This window comes from Enoplosus armatus, chromosome 9 (genome assembly GCF_043641665.1).
Source record: "Enoplosus armatus isolate fEnoArm2 chromosome 9, fEnoArm2.hap1, whole genome shotgun sequence".
Classification (NCBI taxonomy): Eukaryota; Metazoa; Chordata; class Actinopteri; order Centrarchiformes; family Enoplosidae; genus Enoplosus; species Enoplosus armatus.
Genome location: NC_092188.1, coordinates 1,238,786 through 1,262,097, shown reverse-complemented (window position 1 = coordinate 1,262,097; position 23,312 = coordinate 1,238,786). Strand labels below are relative to the sequence as shown.

Genomic DNA, 23,312 nt, shown 5'->3' with positions numbered 1-23,312 from the left:
CACGATGTCACGTACAAAGAGCTGATTGATTGTGTTCTTAATCTCCTAACTCGTCTTCGTCCTGTCAGCTTCAGGCCCAGAAGCTCCGTCTTGCCAGGAGTCAGGGTCCGTACTACGGCGGCTCGCTACCCAACGTAAACCAGATCGGCAGGAACCCTCAGGACTTCCAGGTGACTGACAGCCACCATGCTCTCACCTCTGATGTCATTTCCTTCCTCCTGTCTCTTGTTTTTTAACTCTTCTGTTACTGGCTTCTGTAATTGGCACCCCCACTACAATGACTGCTACAACTACGGATCTTGTTTTTGTACTACTTCTTTTTAGTATTGATACTACTACTACTGCTACCTCTCTACTTCCACTACTACTGCCACTACTTCTATCACCGGACAGTTACGAAAACTGCTTCCACTATTTTGTATTTCTACTACTCTGGTCTTGTACTTAAACTATTATTATACACCATTATTTCTGCTGCTACTACATTTAGTGGTCTGTTACTGCTACTGCTATTTCTGTTACTGTTATTACTACTACGAAACCTGCAACAACTTATCTTTCTACTACAGCTACTACTACAAATTCTACCTCCACCACGAGAAGAATTATACAAATAAAGAAAAATACAAATAGAATCAGAGGAGTCAGTCAAGTCCCTAACCATAGCCCTATATTGGGCTATACAAAACTGAATAAAACTACTCTAAAACTGAGAAGGACAGAAGCATTTGTGAGTTGAATTTTAACCTGTGGTGAACGTGTAGTGTTTAGAGGACACATTCTGCTGTGTCATCACAACCTGCAGCCTTCATCTCTTCACTTCTGAGTCATCAGCTCTGCAGAGCCAAACTCATTCTGTAATGGAAGTGTTTCATCAATGTCAGTATCACAGCTGAATCTCATCCTGGATTTATCTGCCTCCTCCTCTTCCTCCCCTGTCTCTGAGGTCAGACCGAGATGAAGCTCATTTGGCTGCAGGTAACGGGATGTTTTTGGCCTCTCAGCTCCACTGGGAATTTGGGAGGTTGAAGCCTCCGTAATGTGTATCCTGTTACTTCCAGGTTTTGATTTTCCAAGAAATGAGTTTGTGAAGCAATGCTCCGGATGTTGGCTTTTTCACCAGCACATAAACACAACATAGTAGTTATGGCGAAAAAGAAAAAAGAACAAGTGGAAATTGCAGATCCTGATCCATAGACTGTCTCTTCTCCAAATTTTAAGTTGTCAGATGTTTTCCTAACAAACTGACAAACAGTAAAAACAGAAAACATTTCATTAATTTATACAGCTCTCCAGTCAATAAAATAATGAACAACAAAGAGTTGTTCCGGAAAAATAACAGAACTCCAAATGAAGTCTTTGTCTGACGTCCCCACAGCAGCTGGCAGCTGAAACTAGAGCTGCTTTCAGGGACAAGATTTAAATTAAATGAGTTCTGTTTCATAACTTCTCTGAACACCCGAGAATCCAAATACTTAACCAATTTCCAAACACATCTGAAACAAACCATCTCATTATTGTTCAAATTCAAACCGCAGTAAATGTTTTTTCAACAGACTTGGATTGAAACCAGCAGGTCATTTAAAATGACCTGGAAATGGATTTCTTGAAAGAGTGGGATCCCTGATGAGGGATTTGTTCTCTGTGTTGAGAACCCTGTTTTTCTTTTCTTTACTCCTGTAAGGGACATTAAATCTACATGATTGATAAATCAATATGGTCTCTGTTTCTGTCTCTCTCAGGGCTCCTTCCCCTCCTCTCTGGAGTCCAACCGGTCTACTCGGCATCACGGTCTGGTGGAGCGAGTCCATAGGGACCGCCGTTTCATCTCGCCGGTCCGACCGTACCGCAACCGACAAGTATCCTTCAGCTTACACAAATATATAGTTTCATGTTTCAAAAGGTCATTTCAGTCAAACAGCTGCTCGCTGTAGTTTTATCAAAGTAACAGCAGGAAATAGTGCATTTGTTGGGGACTATTTTTAGCGGTGGATGAATCCACATGTGGTGCTCTGCTGAGTATCTGGGGCAGCAGGACGGTGTGTGTGGGACTGAGTCAAGATAAACTACAGTGTGTGTGTTCATGGTGAACATGTCAGCCAGTGACACAGCGAGACTCACTGATGTGCTTTGAAACTGATCCTTTATTTCACATCAGACCTCGACTGGAAGGAGATTTCTACCACATTCATCCCTCAAACAACGGGCGCTTTAACAGTGTTAACAGCTGTTAACAGTGTACTTGTGTAAAAGTGTATTTTTTGAATTCCCCTGTCGTGTCCATCTAAATCAGCTCTGTGAAACCTCACACAGAGATATTATTTTATCTTGTGTGAAGTTTGCTTCATATCATCTTGTCAATAGGACGGTTATTATCTGTTTTTAGGTCACAGCAGCAACACAACTCGCTGTTGTTCCTAAGAGTCTCTGCAGGCTGAACGTGGATCTGGACTCAACTTACATCCTGTATTAAATGGATTATAAGGAGGCAGCAGCCTGGTTAATGATGTTTGTCACTGAGTGGAGGGGTTTTTATGCCCTTAAGCGAGACACATAAAGCGAACTGTTAGTGTAAGTTAAGTTGAAAGTTGTTTTGAGGTTCAGTTACATACCTACTACATACCTTCATGGGCTGTTTGCATTCGCACTGACAATAGGAACGCTGAAGTAAATTGGCAGTTGGTATAGCAACGTCACACACGAGATTTTTATATTATAGAGTCAAAATGGAGTTCATATACGCTCAACAAAGCCTGGACTTCACTGTCAGTCTATTTGTCTGTGTTTTGGCACTTTTTTTTGAGGCTACTGTAACCAGTTGTGTCACAGGTTTTTAAAGATGGTGCTACATTGGCTCGTGTTCGACCAATCATCGTACACTTACATCACTCAAGGTTCCTCTTACCTACTCTGAAGTAGGAGCTAAAAAAGTCCCTCAAAACGGCGTTCTTGGAACTACGATCGTTCCCAGCGCAAACACAATAAAAAGGGACGGCATGCTCCAAAACACCTAATACTGTGATTGGTAAGATACACAACTGCAGAGAGGCTTAGCTGCCATTTGAGAAGAATACATGAGGCATGCAATTTCCAGAAACACCTTTCCTCCTCTTATTTACAAGCAGAAAGTGGATTTTAAATCAATGTGTTAATAGGAAAGTTTGTCATCACGCTCTGTTTGTTTTCTGATGTGTCTAAACATTATTGTTAAGCTTTTTATCCACTGATTATCTCTATTTACAGATGAATTTGGAGTGTGCCCTTGTTTCTCTTTGTCAAGTAAATGGATGGAAGTGGAAGAACCTAAACAGGTTTTTATCAGGTCTTTAGCAGATCCAACCTTACCTGATTTCTTAGATTGTGGCTGTCCTACAGCAGCTTACTTCAGTCACCTACCAAACAGAACAGAAAAATTACATAGGAGCTCCTCCTTTTGGATTTTATTGACGTATATCTGAAATAAAACACAGTGGAAACACAAGGAAGACCCTCGTCACAAAGCCCCACAAGATCTTAAAAAAGTCAGGTTATGTGAGGCCCAATTACAGGTTGTCTGCAAGTCTGATTTAAAGACATCAGTAAAGTTGATGCAAGCATGCAACAACATTGAGCGTCAACATATAAAGGAAGAGAAAGCAAAAGCAAAAGCAAAAGTTGAGTAGCTCAAATCACCCTGGACATCGAACACCCAGCCTGCTCAGTAGAAAGTGTGACAGAGTCAAGCAGTCAGTTCTTTGGAGAGAGAGTTGATCACTGTTTAAACGTTCTCCTTTAGAAGTCCTATTTTGTCAGATTCATCCATGAACTGTGATTTGATACTGGACAGTGGGCTTTGTTAAACTGCCCCTTAGAAAGAGAAAATGTGTAAAAACAGAAGAGGTGTTAATGGTATTGAAAGCAGCAGCAGCCTGTTGATGCCACGCATTAAGTAGAAACAGAAAGTGAAAAGAGAGTTTATGTTGTAAACAAAGTTGTTTCCTTAACCAGTCGTCTCCTCAGGTGGACAGCTCGGCGTATAACTCCGCCTACCTGTCCCCGCCTCCTGACCCCAGCTGGAGAAGGTACTGTCTTAAACTCCCTCCTATCTGTCTGTCTCCATGGAGACGTGGCTGTCCGCAGGGATGCCTGTTTGTTATTTCCAGAGCATCTTGTTTGAGTCTCCTCTGCTCCCACTGCTCCCCAACCTTTCTGAAGCCTTTGTGACACATCAGATGGTGAAGGACAAAGAAAGCAGTGATACATCACTACTCAACTCTTGAATACTAAATGGCATGGCACCTTAACGTACATGTTGTTTTTAGCTTTTTGTCCTCTCTGTATTTAGATACAGTATTTGATAGTTTTCTTTGCATGTTTTGTTGAATGTTTTCTGTCTTGTTGCACTATTAGCTCACCAAAGCTAAACTCACAAACTAAACTGACCTCAAATATGGATTACTACGATTTGAATAAGAAAATATCGAGTCAAAGAATAAATAAATAAACAAGATTAAGAATGTCTTATTTACATTTTAGACTCCAAATAGTCTGTAGTAAAACTCAAGGTCCTCTTACTATCTTTTTTTTCTCAATCCAACGCCAAGACCATGTTAAATCAGATACAGGGGTTACAATCTCCCACCCAAATACTTAGATCACTCGCTGATGAAGGTCAGGAGATGTGGTTGAAAGCTCAGGAAAAAATGGGTGTAGAATTTTAACACCTCGACTGACATTTTTAAATAATTGTAAAATAAATTTCCAGGTACTAAAAGGTCTTGAATTGTGTCTTAAATGTGGCTTCATGGATCCTGCAGAAACCCTGTGTTTTGTATGATAATATCTTTATTTAACGAGGTACTCTTTAAACATTGAATTTAAAGAAGGCTCATCTTCAAAAAACTAAGACAAGGACGTTGGCAGTGAGGTGCAGTTACCAGAAAAAGTCCTTCAGCTGAAGTTATCCCCGAGCCCCTCCCTCCTGCTGAAGTGTCCTTGAGCAAGCCATTGAACCCCCACCTAAGGGCTGCTTTCTCTCTCTGACGTCTGACTGAATTTGCACAAGAAAATCAGAATCACATGAGGTGACACTGAGGCTTCACAAAGGCTTTCATGGATCCTGCTGAGGCTCGTTTGCCTCTCCAGCAGCGGCACTAACCTCTAGACTACTAACAGGAAACAGAGTTGATTTTAGCCAGCGTCTCTCCAAACCTGAGTTGGTTTTGAAGAGCTCTTGGTTCTTTTTTTCCTCTTCTTTTTTTGCCCTTCCTCCTTCTGGGAATCTGCCTTTTTTTTCTTTTTGGCTTTTTCTTCTGTTTTGTGTAACGTTTCACTCGTTTCATTTTCGCCTGCCTGCCTGCGTTCTTTCTGGTTTTCTTCTAACAAGACAACAATTACCCTTCAGAGAAAGACTGGCCTCGGTCCACAGTCACAGAAGGTCCACAGCACAGCACACCACAGCACACACACACACACACACACACACACACACACAAGGCTGGCAAATGACCTCCAGCCATTTCCTAAAGTCTGACAAGTAAAGAGTGTTTAGGTTCAACTCCTCCAGCTGTCACTTTGTCAAGTCGCCAACCACCAGTTGGAGTCTCTGTAAACATGGAGTTATCTAGTGAAACAGTCTGAGGTGGAGAGCCACCTGCACTTTGTCTTCAGTTATTTGTCACATTTTTGGTTCTGGTTCGCTGAGGCTCAAACTGCCTAATTTCAGGAGAAGCGTGAGAGAGAAGAGTTTGTAGACAAGAATTCAAAATGAGCGTGTTTATTCAACAGAGATTTGGTAACCGCTCATCCTGCCAGGTTGGAGGTTTTGGTCAAAACAAATGTGAGTCCAGTTCTTGTAACTGCAGCTGAGCGTGATGGAGTGTGTCTGTTCTCTTCCTCTGTGGTGTTTGTGCCAGCTAAAGGATACGAGGCTGCAGTTATTGCATATTTTTCTCGTAATTATAAGAAAATGCCATGAAAAGACCAAACCCAACAATGTGTCGGTCCACCTCTCAATACTTTTTTTGGCTTCCCATTATCCAAGGCAACCGGTAAACATGGAGGAAGCAGTTAAGAAAACAGGGAGGCCTCTTACTAAAATTTGATAAGATGTAGTTATGAAACAGAGGAGATGATTGAAAAAGGCCTGGTACTCTTTGCACTGGAGGTTAACAAAGGCCCCACTCTATAAGAACAACTGTAGGATTATCAAGGCTTCTGTTTTTACAGCATGTTAATGTGACAAATGTGATCTGAGCAAAAAACCTTAAATTAAACGGAGCAAAGTTGTTGCATCACAGCTGCAACACAGGGAGAGTTTTGTCCCTCACTTGTAGTAAAATCAAGTTCAGTGTATTCTGTGTCATACTTGTGTTGTGGAGCAAGCTAACTTTAGGCACAGTGACTTCTCCGATGTGAGGATTTGCTGCTTTTCTCAGTTTGAATCATCCTAAACTAAATATCTGTGGGTTTGAACTGTTGGTCAGACAAAACGAGACATTTGAAGACGTCAAATTGGACTTTGTGGAATTGTATCCGACTGTTTTCTGAGATTTTGTTAGAGCAAACAAAGATTGAGAGATGACTTGCTAATTTGCTACCCTTAATAAAGGCCCTTTTTGTTGCTCGTGATGATGTGCCAGTCATGCTGTTGCATAATATGATAAACCAAGATCAGACTGATACACAGATGAGTGCAGAAGCAGATATTGATTGTGTGTTATGTGTTTATGTGAACACGCTGGTACACAGAGACACAAAGAGACAAAGACACAAAGAGACATCCTCAATGCTGCGTCAGGTGACACGCCAGCCTCCCTCTGTCTTCCGCTCGCTGCCTCCATCTTTCTCCTTCCTTCTCTTGCGTTTGCTTTCCGAGCCCACGCTCTTCTTCTTCTCCCTATATTTTTTTCCCTCTTTTCGATGTTCTTGCTCGGTGGAGGAAAATAACTTTTTGTTCTTGTCGATCATGAAAAGGAATTGGTCCGGAAACTTCCCCGGGGATAAAAGCCAGTTGTTTCGTCTCCCCACCACTGCACTCAACAGGTGAATCCTCCTCATCCTCTTCTTCCTCTACCTCCCTCTACCTCCTCCTTTTCTTCCTTCTGCTGGACAGCCTCCACCTTGAGAGTGGAGTCTTACAGAATAGAAATATGTGGGTGAACATGAGAATACGTCCTATTAAACTTTACGTTGGTGCATTTTATTTCTTCTTTCTTTGGCTGACCTGATGAAACCTTCACAAATCCTCAATCCTTCCTCCTGACTTTCTAAAACTCCTTTTTACTGTCATCATTCTCAAGCGCTCTCCATTAGCCTCTGTTTATTCCCCTCTTTCATCTGCATTACCTGAGCTCCTGTTACGTCTGTAAAGACCAGGACACACTGAAAGTAAACTGTCGGTCATCGGCTCACTTCAAGAGACCAAAGAGCCCATTTTTTGTGGCAGAATCCAACCAGAAACAGCTGTGTTTTTAGTCGCTGGGTCTTAATGCTTCAACATGTGTGGGGTTTGGACTAGTCTGCTGTAGGAGTCTGTAATGCTTTAAACAGATGTTGTATTTCAAAACGTGCATATGAGTTGTTTTCAGTGTGCACTGGCCTAAATGAAGAGGTTAAATATTTTCAATCACATCTGATTTTCTGAAATAATCTTGGGAAGATTAAACTCTGCTCTCGTGTGTGAGAAGAAACAAAACATGTTATTTGTCTTTTATTTTTAACATACAGCTCCGGTTGGTATTTTCAGTTGTGAAATCACACTGAGGTGGAGAATAAAGACTCACCTGATCTTCAACTTCTTCCAAACTCTTTTGCTGTCTGATTTTCTCTCTCTCTCCCTCCCTATATCCCTTAACACTGTGTGTCTCTCGCCCCTCAGGACCAACTCTGACTCGGCCCTCCACACCAGTGTAATGAATCCTCCCACAGGAGACCCCTTCACCACAGGAGGACCCACCCTCACCCCCCAGAGCAACAGACGCACTGGTGAGGCACAACTCCTCAACAAAAACACTCACAACGGACTGCAAACGGTCACAATAAAAGATCTGAAGAGATTCAAAATCCTGACAGAGCTGGCCGATCAAACCTTCAGAGGGACTTTATTCCAAAGGAGGGGAGTTCAGTGAGCAAAGGCTCGACCCCCAAAAGATGTTAAAAGGTGTCATCCTAGGAACGGTGAAATAAGACGTAATGGAGTATACGGCATGATACGCTGGGATATGTAGTAGCCAATGCAGAGACGTCAGGGCAGGTGTAATATGATCTCATTTCTGAGATCTATTGAGTACTTATATTTTGGACCGAATGAAGACCTTTGTTGTCATAAACAGGCCGGAGAAAAGTACTTTACATTAATCAATTCTGGATGCCCTAAAAGCATGTACGAGGTTTCAAGTTTCAAAAGCTGGAAGGAGTAATTGGCTGTTGCAGAAAGATAGATTTGTGTCTCATCAGTATAACAATGATGATTTACTTTTTGAAGACAGGACAAAGTGACTTGTACACAAAAGAAAAGTGGTCCAAGCACTGATCCCTGTGGAACACCTCGGTCAGATTTAATTTTGCACGAATCAATGTGACTTGCTGTTCCTTCAAACTCACAAACTGTGTTAATAACTTTTAAAAGTTCATGTTCTGTCTGTAAAATGAAGCATAAATCAGTCAGTTTTGTCAGATTTTACATAGAAACTGATTTTGGTGGATAGTTTAGGAGAAATCTCACAACATTTCCAGAATAGCTGACCAATAACAGCCCGGCAGGTGCCTTGTTCATCCAATCAGGTTGAAGTTTGACTGAAGGAGAGTCGATCATCTACTGCTGTCTGCCAGAGCTGAATCATATGTGGCCTCCTAAAACCACAGTGACAGAAGTGAAAATGGTGTGATGTCTCCGTCAGACGAGGGCACTCAGTGAACCCAGGGGTTTTTTCCTCTTTATTTTGGCTGTGATGTGGTGACCTGTTCTTTGTTAAACTGACTTTTCTGGCCTGACTGAGCAGCTCACACGTTTCCTCAAGATAAACGTCTCAGTCTAAACAGGGTTTCCTCCGGCCGCCAGCAGAATCAGGATGTTCTGAATGTACACTGAGGCCAATATTTCCAACTCAGTAAACCTCTGTCTGTCTCTCTCTCTGTCTGTCTGTCTCTCTGTCTGTCTGTCTCTCTGTCTGTGTGATCCTGCAGGTCAGAGCGATGGAGAGGGCAGACGAAGTGAGTTATATGAAACACGTTCACACACATGCTGCTGTCAGGTTTCAAGTCAAAGCCTGAGTTAGCTTCGTGTATATCACCCTTCATTAAACTGTGAAAAACTTCTGCCTCAGAAATTCAAGTGTGTGTGTGTGTGTGTGTGTGTGTGTGTGTGTGTGTGTGTGTTGTAACTCATGAGCTTGTAAGCTGTAGGACGTTTGTGTGTGAATCAAACCAGAGACATTGCATCTTAATGCACCCAGGCTACCAGGAAACCCCCCCGCCCCCCCCCCCCCCAGACATTTAGAGTTACTAGTGCAGAGATGTTTACAAGGAGTGATATAAACCTTCAGGCTGTGTAGTTATTCCTTAATAGATTTATCATTTCACAAGCTCTAAATCTTCTTGACCCACATTTGAGCTCAAATACATGTGATGATGAAACTGACTGAGCTGAACTGACTATTCACTTCAACACTCTACTACAGACATAGAGTAGCCTGCATATTTACAGATTTCTCCCTCTTATTTTGTCCCTCAGTGTTTCCGTACCCTGTTCCTCCCATTGAAGAGAATGTGTTGGATGAGGGGAAACTGCTCAAACCCTGGGACACCAAGAAGGTAAAGAAACTCAGCAATCACTTATTCTTGTTGTATATTCCTGTTTTATTCTTCTTTAATGAATATTGTCTGTTTAAACCTCAAGATATTTTATCAGTCAGTATCTCAAAATGTGAGAATCTGGTGTGTCGAGAGTTTTAATGTTAAGAAACGTAACTGGTGTCGTTGAGAAAACGTTGACAGCAGTTTTCTTCATAATGTGTTGAGGTAGAAATCATTTTGTTTTTATTTTTCTCTCTCCAGTTGCCGCTGTTGTCGTCCCGACCCAAGTCCTGTGAAGTCCCTGGCATCAAGTAATTCTGACACCACCAAACACACACATGCTCCCTCCATTCACACAGCACATCACACACACACACACTCTCGGAAATCTATTTGGTGTGGCCTGAAATCTGATTTGTCCCTTGAACAAGAGTCGTGTCAAAGACAGGATTCTGTAACTTTTGACTCCCTGCAGGCAGTAATCAATTCCTCTGCTGCTTCTGTTGCTTTTGTGTTTACTTTTAACTCTTTAACTTCACCAGAAAACCAAACAGCGTCAAATATCAAATGTTCTCTTCAGCCTTTAACCAAAGAAAATCTGAGTACTAGGAACACTTTGAGGCTTTGAAAGTGAAACACTAATGCGTTAAAATGAGTAAGATAGATGTTTAATTATGAAGACATCAAAGTGTTTTTGGAGAACTGAACTTCAGTTGAATATTTATGGAGCAAAGAAGTGTGTTTGACTGCTGAAACTACTAAATTATATCACTTCTAAATGATGACATCTCAGCATGTTTTAATGTCCAGGACGATCTGAACCTCCTCTGTTTCCTCTCAGTATCTTTACGTCCCCGGAGCAGCCGTCCACGCCGGCTCACGGCGTCCCGTTGGCCCTCAACACCGGCGGCTCGCTGCCCGACCTGTCCAGCCTCCACTTCCCCTCCCCGCTGCCCACGCCGCTTGACCAGGACGAGCCCAGCTACCCAGGATCCTCCTCTCTGAGCGGGGGGAGCAGCACGGGGAACCTGGCCTCCACCCTCACTCAGCTGGGCATCAACGCCGCCAACGCTCAGGGAGGCAACGGCAACTTCCACCATCACACACAAGGTACATACAGGCTGCAGCACTGTGTTGATTACACAGGATCGCTGGGCTGAGTATAGTTTGATTTATTTAGGGGTCTCGACTGATCAGACTATGATGGACAGAGTCTGCATACAATGTTTAAAGGGACTATAATCAATACTTTCATGTGACAACGCGAAAGGGACAGAATTATCAGCTGAGTCTGCAGCTCCTCTTGGCTTTATGGAGCTTTATCGTGACTTTCAGCTCCTGGTTTATCTGTCCTGGTTCACTCTCGGCTCCTGGTTTATCTGTCCTGGTTCACTCTCGGCTCCTGGTTTATCTGTCCTGGTTCTCTCTCAGCTCCTGGTTTATCTGTCCTGGTTCACTCTCGGCTCCTGGTTTATCTGTCCTGGTTCACTCTCGGCTCCTGGTTTATCTGTCCTGGTTCACGGTGCTTTATAGTGACTCTCAGCTCCTGGTCTACCTGTCCTGGTCCACAGACAGCAGACAGACTCAGAGACCAGCTGCTGAACATAGTGCAGCATTTAGCAGCTAAAGAGCCAGATGTTTCCCTCAGGAGGTGGAGGAGACCAGAACCAGAGCTAACAGAGAGAGAGAGTACTGGATTTCATTCACCAGGAGACACAAACACGACTCCACATGGAGGACCATGTTGATCTGTAGCTGCTGGAGGTGGACAGAAGCAGATGTTTGAAACAACTTGCAACTTGTTTACGCTGCCACCAAGTGGCTCAAAACTCAGTTCTTCCAGGTTTAAGGATTTAAGCATCATCTGCCTTCTGATGCAGTCGCTGCCTGTTGCTCTTTTTATTTTTGACTGGAATGAGGATCACCAGCATCACAAGTGTAAGTGGGGGAAAAGAGATCTGGGTGTGCCATGAATGAGAGAGTGTTCAGATTCAGGTCCGAGGCCACGTCTCTGCTGAAGTTCTCTGCCATCTGTCAGCATTCATTTGAAGTCTGTTTGTGTTTTGGTGCAGTCATGTGAGGATTCATGTTCTCACAGGATTTGTGGGGTTCCTTAGTGATACGACTCTAACCATAGTCTACCTGTCCTCCAGTGTGTTGTCTGTAATGGTTGTCATATATGTGCCCCTTTCTGACACCCAAGAAGAGTTATTATATTTGTTTTTTAGTCTCTGTAGTCTTCAGTCATCATAAAGTCTGTTCCTAGCTTAAATTATTGTGGAATTGATCAATACAAGACTTGTTAATGTGAAAACTTGGCTTCCATTGTTAGTTTTGGTCTTTTCATGGAATTTGTTGATTACACATTTTTTAAAAATCAGTCTTATCCTTTGAAATTGTCTCAGTGGATTGAAGTTTAATTTAGCTTTCAGTTTCTGTCTTCACTCGTATGTTAGGGTCAGTTCAGATACACACTTGCACTCGATGAAGAGACCTCCGTCGAGAAGCTGTCCTGTAACCAAAGAGTCATGTTCATTTCCTCTAGCAACAGTTGTAGAGCGGGCAAGACACGGAGCTGCCTGCCTGCTCGGTTGTTGTAAATCTGTATGGATCAAAGCCTCAGCTAAGTGACTAATGTGAAGGTTAGCAGAGGAAGTATGTGGGTGAGAGCGAATGAGATGAAACGAAGGGGATGTACGGAGGGGTGGCGCTCTAAATTTAGCCTCAGAGAGAAATGGGAGGTTTTGTTTTGTGGGTGGAAGTGCAGTCGGAAAATGTTGCTGTAAATGTGAACGTGTTTTATCGCTTGTGAGGTGACTGTACCACCCGCAGGCAGGAAGCTGCTGTCAGCTCAACCTCAGGCTGCAGCTCTCCAAACCCGAGCGTGGATCATCATGCTGTCTTTATAAGGTTGTAAACCAGATGGACGATGGACAAGTTGTCACCTGGAAGGGGAAGGCCAAGCCGACAAGTTGTCAACTCTTTTTAGTTTGAATGTGTAAGATAAATGTATTTAGTGGTATTGCAGCTGTTATAAACATTTTATATTTTTACTTTTCCCAGTACCAAGCAGCGTGAGAATTTACGGTTCCCGCTCCAAAAACATTATTGTCACAGGTTCCAGAAATGATCTGCCAAGAACCATTAGGACAAAATTTACACTTTTACACAAGAAATGCCATGACATTAACATACATGCCCCCCGGCTGGATCTCCATCCATTTAGGCCAAATCAACAACTTTATACACAAGACTGCGTAGGTTCAGGGGTTGTCATGAAATTTGCAGTGGATATTCATGCTCCCCAGAAGATGAACTGTATTGTTTCGGCTTCCGTTGTCTTACCCAAAATTCACTGAGATGCGAGACCCCAGCAGCATGTAATCTCTACAGAAGCGTCCTTCCGTTCAATCTGAAGTTCCGATGTATTTGTCCTCAGAGTCAGCTGTCCTGTTACAGCAGGAGGACAAACAGTCTTCACTGTCTTTATGGGACAAAAATAAATTCACAGTCGGCTCCACGAGGAGTATACAGGAATAAAACTGCTTTGTTTTGAGCCCTGTTAGCAGCATGGCTCTAGGGACGTGGATGTTGGTCGGTCGGTCCTCCGCTTGAGTCCAGTTAATGGAAATACCTCAACAACTATTAGATGGATTGCCATTATTTCTGGTACAGATATCCACGGTGCCCACGGAGCAAGTCCTGATGACTTTGGTGATCCCCTGACAAAGTTTGTTCAGACATACATCATGTTTCCATGGTTATTTATTGACTCATTTATTTCTTTTCCCCCACCCACCAGAGTTTTATATGTGTCTAGAGAGGCTCATTGTCAAAATGGGGGCCATAATCATTATAGATTTTTATTAGTTTTTGTCAGGAGGGAGTTTTGGGTCCTGTGTCTTGTTCCTGATTTTAGGTTTTAGATCTAAACCAGGTCAGAAAGTGAAATGCAGATTGTGGATGAACCTGACCTACTGAGTGTATATAAAAAGAAGTTCAGGAGGGAGGGAGGAAAGATGTGGAGTGAAGGCAGGAGGGTGTTTGGGGACACAGCTGATGTTTTCACCTGCTGAGATCACCTGGGGAGGGGCTGACTCCCTGAACAGACAGTGTATTTTAAACTGAAGCCTCAGAGGAAAAAGAGAGAAGAGAACTTTACTTCTGTAGTGTTTGTTGCTCAGTAAAGATTCATGTGGAGAGTTTTGATCCATTAAAACAAGAATGTGTTTTTATGATAGGGCATTATCTGTTAGTATATCCACAGTTTTAGAAGTGTGGCAGCAGTTAAAGGACTTTCAGTGAACCTGTTATTATTGAATCCCAGTTTGTGTTTGTGTTAGTATGAATGGTGGATTCATTTTGTGACTGTGAGCTGCATGTTTCATTATTCATTCTGCAGCTGATCATTCAGGTGTCTGTTGTGTTTTGGGGTTGAACAGCATCATATTCCAGTGTCTCTTCACTCTCCTCCCTTTTGTTAATGAAATAATCTGGTATTCTCTGACCGGTGTAAGCCGGGCCTGATTACTGCTGAAACGATTAGTCAAGTAATCCATTGGATGATTGGTAGAAAATGAATTTGACCATTCTTTTTTTAGTCTGTCTCTTACTAGTCCCACTAGATTTACTAGATGTGCAACAGTAAGTTTCTAGACTTCCCCTTTAAGTCATTTATCAAGGAAAAATGGCAGTTTCTTCAATGTGAGGATTTGTTGTGAGAAAATGTTTTTGGGATCCAATCTGCGACTGTTTCCTTATTCTGGATCTCTTTTGATCTTTTGTCTTTTTTTACATGTTTCTATCACTAGTCTTTGTGTCTGTGGATGTTGAGAGTACAGTTGTGTTTATACTTTTTTCTTTTGGCTCCTCAGGTCTCCTGGCGTCTCTACAGAGCACGCTCAGTAACCCGTCCCTGCAGTCATCGCTAAGCAACCCCAACATCCAGTCATCGCTCAGCAGCCACTCCTTTTCCAACTCTTTGAGCTCCGCCTCCCTGCACTCGTCGCTCAGCAACCCCTCGCTGCAGTCGTCCCTCAGCTCCTCCCCCTCCCTGCCGTCCTCCCTCAGCAGCCAATCGCTGCACTCCTCCCTCAGTAACTCCTCCCTCCAGTCGGTGTCCAGCAGTAACCCCAGCTACAGCAGCGGAGTGGGCGGATCCAGCTCCTGCTCCTCCTCCTACTCGCCGCTGCTCAGTGGACAGGGCCAGCAGTCACTCAGCACGTCGCCACGGAGACGAGCACAGCTCTCCCCGCTCATCCTGCCCATGGGAGGGGAGTCACGGAGGCATCACTCCAAACAGTTCTCCCCGACCATCTCCCCCACCCTGTCCTCCATCACACAGGTAATAACCACACAACCCCATCAGTACAAACTGTTTATAAATCATGGACGTTTGGTTCAGCCGTGATCCTTCCCTCTCCCCGTGTTTATCCTCCAAGTTCAAAATGAGAGACAGAAAGACAGAAACCCTTTTTAGTTTGTCACAGAGTCAGTTTGAGAGTTCGCTGTAAATAACAGGAAGTTATAGTACAGCAATGAGACGTGTGTTTGGGAGACGAGGTCCTGCCAGATGTGTATTCTGACCTGTTGATGCATAAAGTTCACTCAAGACTGAGTATTTAGTGTAGTTTTAGTAGAAGGACTCACTTATGTCTAGAAGCACCTGGACGTTGCTTGAATGCTTTCTTGAAGCATATTGTTCATACATGGTTTCAATCTGTCTACCTAATATTGTCATTTTGTTTCTCCATAATTTACTGTTGTTATTTCTGTCTACACGACATCCGTCTGCTGTGGAAGATGGATCCCTCCTCTGTTTTCACTAATCCGCACTGGTCTAAGGACAGAGGGTGTTGAACCCTTTGAGGCCCTTTGTGATACGTGATTTTGTGCTGTAAATAAAATGGACTTGACAGGAAAACTAAGAAAGCTAATATTCACTATCTGGTACTTTGTGGTGGGTTTCCTTCCACAGAAGCAATTTCAAAACTGCAGATAAGAAAACTTTTATTTGTGGTGGAAGTGTGATCACATCAGCATTGTTAACCTCCAGTTGGACAATATAATGATATTCAGATGAAAGAGATTTGTCTGCTGGTAAAGATGGTGGCCATCCCACTAATGAGAAGAACACTTTGGGGATTTCTCATTGAATTTGTGCAAAAAAAACACAGACAAAAACATTTTAGCGTATAGCTGAAGAATGGTGCTAACGTCCGACCCCACCCCCCTACAGGGCGTCCCTCTGGACACCAGCAAACTGCCTCTGGACCAGAGGCTTCCTCCATACCCTCTCAGCCAGTCCCACCAGCACCAGCCAGGCTCCCACCAGCCCCTCCCCGGTCTGCCCGGCTCCCAGCCCGGCCAGCAGCCCGGCCAGCAGCTCCACCACCAACAGATGCACCGCCTCCAGCAGCCGCGGCCAAACGCTCAGCAGCAGCAGCAGCAGCAGCAGCAGCAGTCGCAGTCCATGCAGCAGCTCCACCTGCAGAACCTACGCAACACGCACAACCAGCACATGCAGCAGCACTTTGGAACGGTAGGCCGCTGGGTCAAATGAAAGGAGATGAGATTGTCCAGATTAGTAGATTACATGGATTAGATAAAGATAGATGCATTTGTCTAACATACAATACATACACTCACCTGTGCAGCTCAGCTTACCTAGGGATTGTGGTGCGTTTCTCTGCAGCAGCAGAGGCCGATGGGGCCACATGTGAACACGGCAAACACACAGCTGATAAAGAACGAGAGGGCGATGGATCAGTGTGTCCAGAGCTCCTCGTCCTCTCAGTGTCACGTCAAACAGGAAACAGAGCAGCAGAGAGCCGACGGCCTCCCTCAGCTCCAACAGATCAGCCACAACCTGGCCACAGACCTCTACAACGTAAGCAACACTGTCAGAGACATTCACAGCTGTTGATGTGTTACAGGTGCGACCATCCCAGCTCCACTGAAACACTAACAATAACCTAGCTAGTGCCCCCTAGAGGCTACAGTGTTTAGTACAGCCATAGTGTGAAAGTGTTGGACAGGACAAACGACAAACTGATGATTGATCTACTCTTAGTCTTTGCAGCAATGTGCTCAGACATTTTCATGACACATCACTCCATCAGGTGGTTAACGCTTGAGATACTAAGCAAGTTGTGAACCAAAGCAGTGGTCATGGGGAATTTTGCCCCGATGCGGTGCTGCAGGAAAGACCAGGAGGCCCCCGAAATCATCTGGGTTCATCCTCTGGGGAGCAGGAAGGTCCACATAAAAATGTATGATAATCTGTCCGGTTGTTGTCCAGACTTCTTTATTAGAGACAAAGTGTTTGTCGGAAGGACAGATCACCAACTGCAGGCCCACCTGAGAAGCCTGGGAACCAGACGAATCTGCCAGCTCATCTTTTATTTGCTCTGGCAGATGCGTCTGGCCCCCCCTCCCGTTCAGACAGATTTCTATCCGGCCTGATTCATGTCGGGCCAATCACAGATGGTACGTGTTGGCTTCTAAATCATGTCATGCCAAACGTTTGAGTATCATGTTGAAATAGAAGCCCTATGATGGAACTAGCTACCTAGCCTAGCAGCCTACTGCTATATCGTTGCTGTGATTGGCCCGTTGATAACGGCCCTTGGAAATCAAAAAAGAACTGCGTGAAAGAACAAAACTCCCTCCTTTATATCAATGAGACCACAACAGAGGACCCGGAGCAGAGACTGTCCACCCAGCAGGGCGTTGTCAGGACATTCAAGCACACATTCGTGGTAGATTAGTTTTTAGCGTGAACGGTGTATTTCTACTGTTTCTGTCAACATCACAAAGAATAGGGAAGCTTCAGTCCATTTTGTCTCCCATAAACTTCTTCAGTCTGTTTTTCGATAACGAACTTTGTAATCACCCGTTTAACCAATTACGATCAAGCATGCATTCTCTATTTGGACAACTGTTAGGGAACACTGAGAGCTCTTAGTACAGCTCCTCATCAAAGGAAGACAAATAAAGATGTATGATATGGAGCAAAGCTTCAAAAACACCAGTAACTACAGGCTGTTTGACTCATGACCAACTAAACTTCAGAACTTTGTTTTGTAAGCAGCTTTAATCCGTTTTGGTCTCTTACAAAAACTCTGTCATTTGCAGATGCCTTTGCACTATTTTTAGAAATGTAAATGTCTTATTGGATTAGCTGATTGAATCATTTTTATTAATTTGGTCGTGCTCGGTGTTATCGCGCTGCCAGTACAAACCAGTTCAGACATCGTCATTTCTCATTTGTTTCCATCTGTCCTGCGTTGACTGCACTGATGTGGTGGATGGTCACACACACGTATAGACCAGCATTTACACGTAGTTGCACGAGCACATGTGCTGAATTAATTAAATTAAATTTGTATGCACACTAAAGGCTCCTTTTTATAGATGCATTGATTTGAAAGTTGGCACCGACTTCATCTGTCAGCTGTCGTGTTCACTGTGTGGGACGTAATGCCGAGGCGAGGTGAAAGAGAGGCAGCACCTGATGTTATTTCTGGAGGTCTGCTGAGTGGAAGTCATTGTGATATCTGATCACCCATTCAGCAGACGGACATGTTGTAACCTCAGGGACTTTCCTGGAATTAAAGAAGCACTTTGCTTCACGAGTCACTGAAACTCAGAGATTAGATTAGACTTTTGTGGGCCAACACACTTTACAAGTCGATTTCACTTCACAGCCCTTCAGTGTGCACTTATTAGCTGGTTGACTTCCATGTTTTGGTTCAGGTGCAATCTAACTTTCTCCATTAATCCTCCCAAAATAGAAGTAAAAGAGAGAGAGAGATTATTGGATTGGAATGATGTGATGTGAAACTAAACAGAAAATGAAATGATGTCATATTTTACTGTGGTTACTTACTAAATAAAAAAGATATACACATAAAACTGGGTGGTGGCCACACATCGTCCACACAGTGAAAATATCAGGCATGTTTGATCTGAAATTTAAAACTGAGGTGCCATCTTTGCTTCAACTCAACTACATATAAGAGAAAGCAGACATACTGTAAGAGGATTAAGACGGCTTTGAAAGACCCAAAACACCTGCACACTAAATATCTAATCGTTTAACAGAATAATCACAGAGTAAAAACAAAGCAAAAGGAGTGGAGGTTTAGGTTTCAGGGTGTGTGATGTCGCCTGTAACCGAGACTTGATTTGGATGTTTTCCAGGACGCCTTGTTCAACTCTCTTCTGGACGACCCCTATCTGAGTTTCCAGCTCACAGGCAAATCCAACCAGCAGGTAACAGAGCACCTTCACATGATGTCATCACCAACTGTGAATAACACTGGCTGCAGGGAGGATGATGTCACCCGCCGCTGTCTGAACTGGGCATTTTAAACCCGGCGGGGTGTGTTTACAGCCGGGCCGGAAATATCTATTTCATTTTGTCTTTTTTTTTCTTGGTTTAAAAAGTAAAACGGGGGCGTCGGCGGCCCAGGGGTTGAGGCACCGACCATGAATCACCATGTCCCTGGTCCGACTCACTGGTTGCATGCTATTCCACGTGTCTCTTTGTCCTTTCTGACTTTTGTCCGAGTTATTGCACCAAAACGACTATTTGAAGTGCAGACGCGAGGACTGTCAAAGCCACATAAACACGTTTTACAGATTTACAGCAGACATGCTGGCTTCATCAGAGTATCAGCTTCTGTGTCTGTGGAAGCAAAAGCTTTGGTGTGGAAGGAGTTCAGGGACTAAACTCTAAGCAAAGGACTTTGAGTTGGCCTCACAAAAGACTGCGGGAGGGAGGCGGGGCTGGAGAGGGGCTGGTTTATTAGTCTGCCTCGGGTTCTTTGGTTATTTCTCCCGTACCAGATAATCCACCAGGCTTCATACTAGAGCCTTAGTCTGACTTCAGACTGTCTTAGAAAGTTGTTCTTCTAAATCTCATATAAGCCCAAGTCTGTGTGTGTGTGTGTGTGTGTGTGTGTGTGTGTGTGTGTGTGTGTGTGTGTGTGTGTGTGTGTGTGTGTGTGTGTGTGGCTGCAGGATTCTTTGTTTTCTATCAAAGCGGCTGTCCAGCTGTTGAGCAGTAGTGAACGTCCACGTCGCACCACGTGTTTGTTTCCTGTCGTAAATGTGGATCTGTTCTCGTCTGCTTCAGTTCACAGCAGAGAACCAGGGCGACTGTCTGTCTCTGAACCACAGCGGTCTGAGCTGCGGCAGCACCGACAAGAACCAGCTCCCCTCCAACACTCAGGGGCCCCTGGACATGCAGGACCCCGGGGACCAGCAGCTCCTCAACAACCAGAACCAGAACTACAGCTGCGGGGAGGGACGACACAACGTGCCCAACATCATCCTCACTGGTGGGTATCAACCAGTGAGACCAGCTGATGTTCAGGGTGTCAGAGACTGGGCAGATCATCAGGAGACTTTCATTACTGGTGCGTCAGTACCGAAACCAAAACAATGTTTATTACCAAAACCTCATTTTGAGGATGATCGACATGTTGATTTAGTTCTCCAATATGAAATGTTGTCTGAACACAGTTTAACACACACAGATTAATATGTGACCTGACTTTTCGATCGCTGCTAAAAGAGTGTGTGTGTCGTGTAGTACGACCTCTACGCTAGCTAATAGTAGGAAGCAATGCCATGTGTGTGAAACAGGATGTAAGAAGGTAAAGTGAAGCCATCAAAAACAGGGACGGATGATGAGACAGACGTTGAAATGATTTTTATTTTTATTTAAATATTTAAAATAAAAATTGTTTGATTTGAGGAAGTGAAAACAAACAAGTCTCGAGTGAAAGAGAAGTGGATCTGTGAAGTCCAGAGAAAATAAGACTCTGAAAGAGTTCCCCTTCTGAACTGCATCTGTGCTTTAAAGGTTGACAAGTTTGCCCCCCCCCCCCCAGAAGACGAATTTATGTTGATCTAAAAGTCTGTTGATTTTCTGAAAGTCTAACATGTTCGCCCCCCCCCACCTCCCTGCAGGTGACTCCCCACCAGGTCTGTCTAAAGAGATTGCCAGCGCTCTGTCTCACGTCCCCGGCTTTGAGATGGACCCCTTCTCCCTGGACGACCCGCTCAGGATGGACCCCCTGGCTCTGGACATGCTGGACGGGGACCTGATGCTCGCCGACCCGGCCGTGGAGGACTCCTTCAGATCCGACCGGCTGAAGTGACCCCGCACCCCCTCCGCTCCAGGAGCTCGGTGGGAATCGGCGAAGAGGCGGCCACCCAGGCGGAGAGGACCGGGATCAGTGCCGCTCCGCCGCCCCCCTCACCACTCCCCCAACCAGACAGTCTGCAGAGCGAGGTTTGGAAGTGACTCGGGAACCTCCAAGAGTGTTTTTGTTGGCGCTGAAGTCTCGGTGAGAAGGACCTGAGGGTTCCGTCGGAATAAACTGAAGGAGGGGGAGTTTTCCATCGAAGGCACTTAACTGAAAACGCTCTCGCAACGCTTGAAGTCAAGAAAAACCCAGATGCTTCTCTTTTTAGGCATTAGCTTGTACGAGTCTAATCTGCATGTTAATGAAAAATGCACTCGCGTAAACATAAACACGCAGGAATAAAGCGCTCGCGTGACGTCGGCTTTATGTACGAAACCGTCTGTAAAAACCAGCAACGCTGTGGACCCTCCATGAGCTCTGACTGTTCTCTGTTCAGCAGCCATGTTGGCCCCCCTCTCCGCGGGATTATTGGATTATATTAACATGAGTCACTAGGTTAGGAAACAGCCACCAGTCAGAGGCCAAAACTGCTAACGTTTGGCTTCCTCTGCTTTCTCAGCCACTTTGACAGGAACTTAGCCATGACTTAGAGGTCTTTATATTTTTTTAAAAACTGTCACAGATGTCAAGTTAACAGCCCGAAAGAGGCTGTGAGATTCTCCTCAAACCCAACTGATCTGTAATCAGTTGCATAAATCAAAAGAAATGATAGTTTGTATAGTTAAAAGCAGGTTAAAGGTTTGGGATGGAGCCCCCTCAGGAGTGCGTACAGAGCTTAAAACCCCCCAATATGCTGCTTCTTTCCAAGTCGCTCTGACTGGGAAACAATCCTAATGTTGCCTCATGACGGGACACAAGCGTCCAATTAAAGCAGCTTTAAACCCTGAAATGATGCTGTGATCACGCAGGACGCCGTCTTCATCCGCCGGTCTGCCGTTAAGGGCTTCAACGACTGAAAGCTTTTAGTCGCAGCAGTGGAATCACAATAATATTCACAAACATGCTTCTGTCTTTAAATAGCTCCTAACATTCTTCTGCACAACCATCCGTCTGCAGAGAGACAGTAAAACTTTATCCAGATCCAAAGAGATGTGATGACTAAGCAGGACTGGAGACGTCCCTAAAGTTCTTGTATATTTCTGTTTTTTTTGGTGAATTCGATGTGAAGAGACATGCAGCCATTAAAACCAAGCTGCTTAGTCTTAGCTCAGTGGGCTAACAAACAATTTATCTTCACAAAATAACACCTCACACCTTTTTGTTAAAACTTTTACTTCCTCAGAACGTTGATTCAACAACTTTACAGTGAGTCTATTTCAAAATGTGGCAAACCTGTTGAAATATGAAGATCTCTGCTACACGTGTTCTGCTTTTTGAACAGATAGATATAATAGACGCCTGCTTCATGTTTTAAACCAGGTCAGGAATCACTGACCGAGAGGTCTAAAGAAACCAGACTCACCAAAGCTGAGCTCACTTTCTTTAGGGTATTACATTACGTCTGTTTGGCAGACGCTTTTAAAGCGGAAGAGAAATGCGACAACAAGCGTCCTGTGTGATCACAGATAATCAGTTCGTCCTGTAGTTTCTTCATCGCTGCCAGCTGGACGAGTGTCATTGTTAAAACCTCGTCAGAGTTTATTTCACCGAGCCGCAGTCTCAAGTCTAAACACGCTGCCAACGTGATGAAGAAGAAGAAGAAGAAGAAGTTCTATTCCTGCTTGCATTGAAGCAGCTCTGTGACATCTTTGGTCCTCGGAGTCAGCTTCACCTCTGTGGTCCAGGACCCGTTTTAGCCTAGCGTCCCCAACGTCTCTGCGTCACAAAGATGCTAATGCTAAGGCAGCATGATGTTTCAGACCTGAAGCTGTGGCTCGGTGCGTCTCAGCCTCGTGTGCCTGCTGCTGTCTGTTGGGTTTCAGTCTCGTCCCTCTGACAGAGAAAAGACATCAGATGCACTTGCATGTAGTCATTTATGGATTGGCTGCATGTGAATAGAAAATTATGCATTTTAATGATGAACGTGAATGTGTTGTCTAATGATGGAGAGACTGAGGAAGGAATCCGTAGCAGATGGGACGCAGGGTTTCTGTACACCCCAGGAAACAAACTGAAATCATCTTTCAGTCTAGATTGTGGTCTGTGCAGGAACCCTGATTGAACCCCACTGAAGTGTTTGTACGACAGCTACAGTCGCCCCTCAGGCTTCATCAACCTTTCAGGTCAACTTTTTAAAGGGCAATTCCACCAACGTTGGTGTTGCTGTTTTATCTAAACAGACATTTTCCCCAAAAACACAAAGTCCCAGAAGTCCCAGAA

General features: G+C 44.2%; 1 protein-coding gene across 1 annotated transcript in view; it reads left to right on the top strand.

Annotated features, from left to right (window-relative positions):
• LOC139290453 (CREB-regulated transcription coactivator 2) overlaps positions 1-21,172 on the top strand; it is a 29,448-nt gene extending 8,276 nt beyond the window's left edge. The window contains exons 2-16 of the mRNA XM_070912237.1: positions 69-170; positions 1,743-1,859; positions 4,000-4,061; positions 6,955-7,023; positions 7,859-7,965; positions 9,166-9,192; positions 9,713-9,792; positions 10,036-10,085; positions 10,616-10,884; positions 14,649-15,118; positions 16,013-16,315; positions 16,469-16,663; positions 18,979-19,050; positions 19,916-20,120; positions 20,755-21,172. Coding sequence (XP_070768338.1) covers positions 69-170; positions 1,743-1,859; positions 4,000-4,061; positions 6,955-7,023; positions 7,859-7,965; positions 9,166-9,192; positions 9,713-9,792; positions 10,036-10,085; positions 10,616-10,884; positions 14,649-15,118; positions 16,013-16,315; positions 16,469-16,663; positions 18,979-19,050; positions 19,916-20,120; positions 20,755-20,945 — 2,319 coding nt within the window. The 3' untranslated portion in view covers positions 20,946-21,172. The remainder of the gene's footprint in view (positions 1-68; positions 171-1,742; positions 1,860-3,999; positions 4,062-6,954; positions 7,024-7,858; positions 7,966-9,165; positions 9,193-9,712; positions 9,793-10,035; positions 10,086-10,615; positions 10,885-14,648; positions 15,119-16,012; positions 16,316-16,468; positions 16,664-18,978; positions 19,051-19,915; positions 20,121-20,754) is intronic.
• Positions 21,173-23,312: the final 2,140 nt, after the last annotated feature.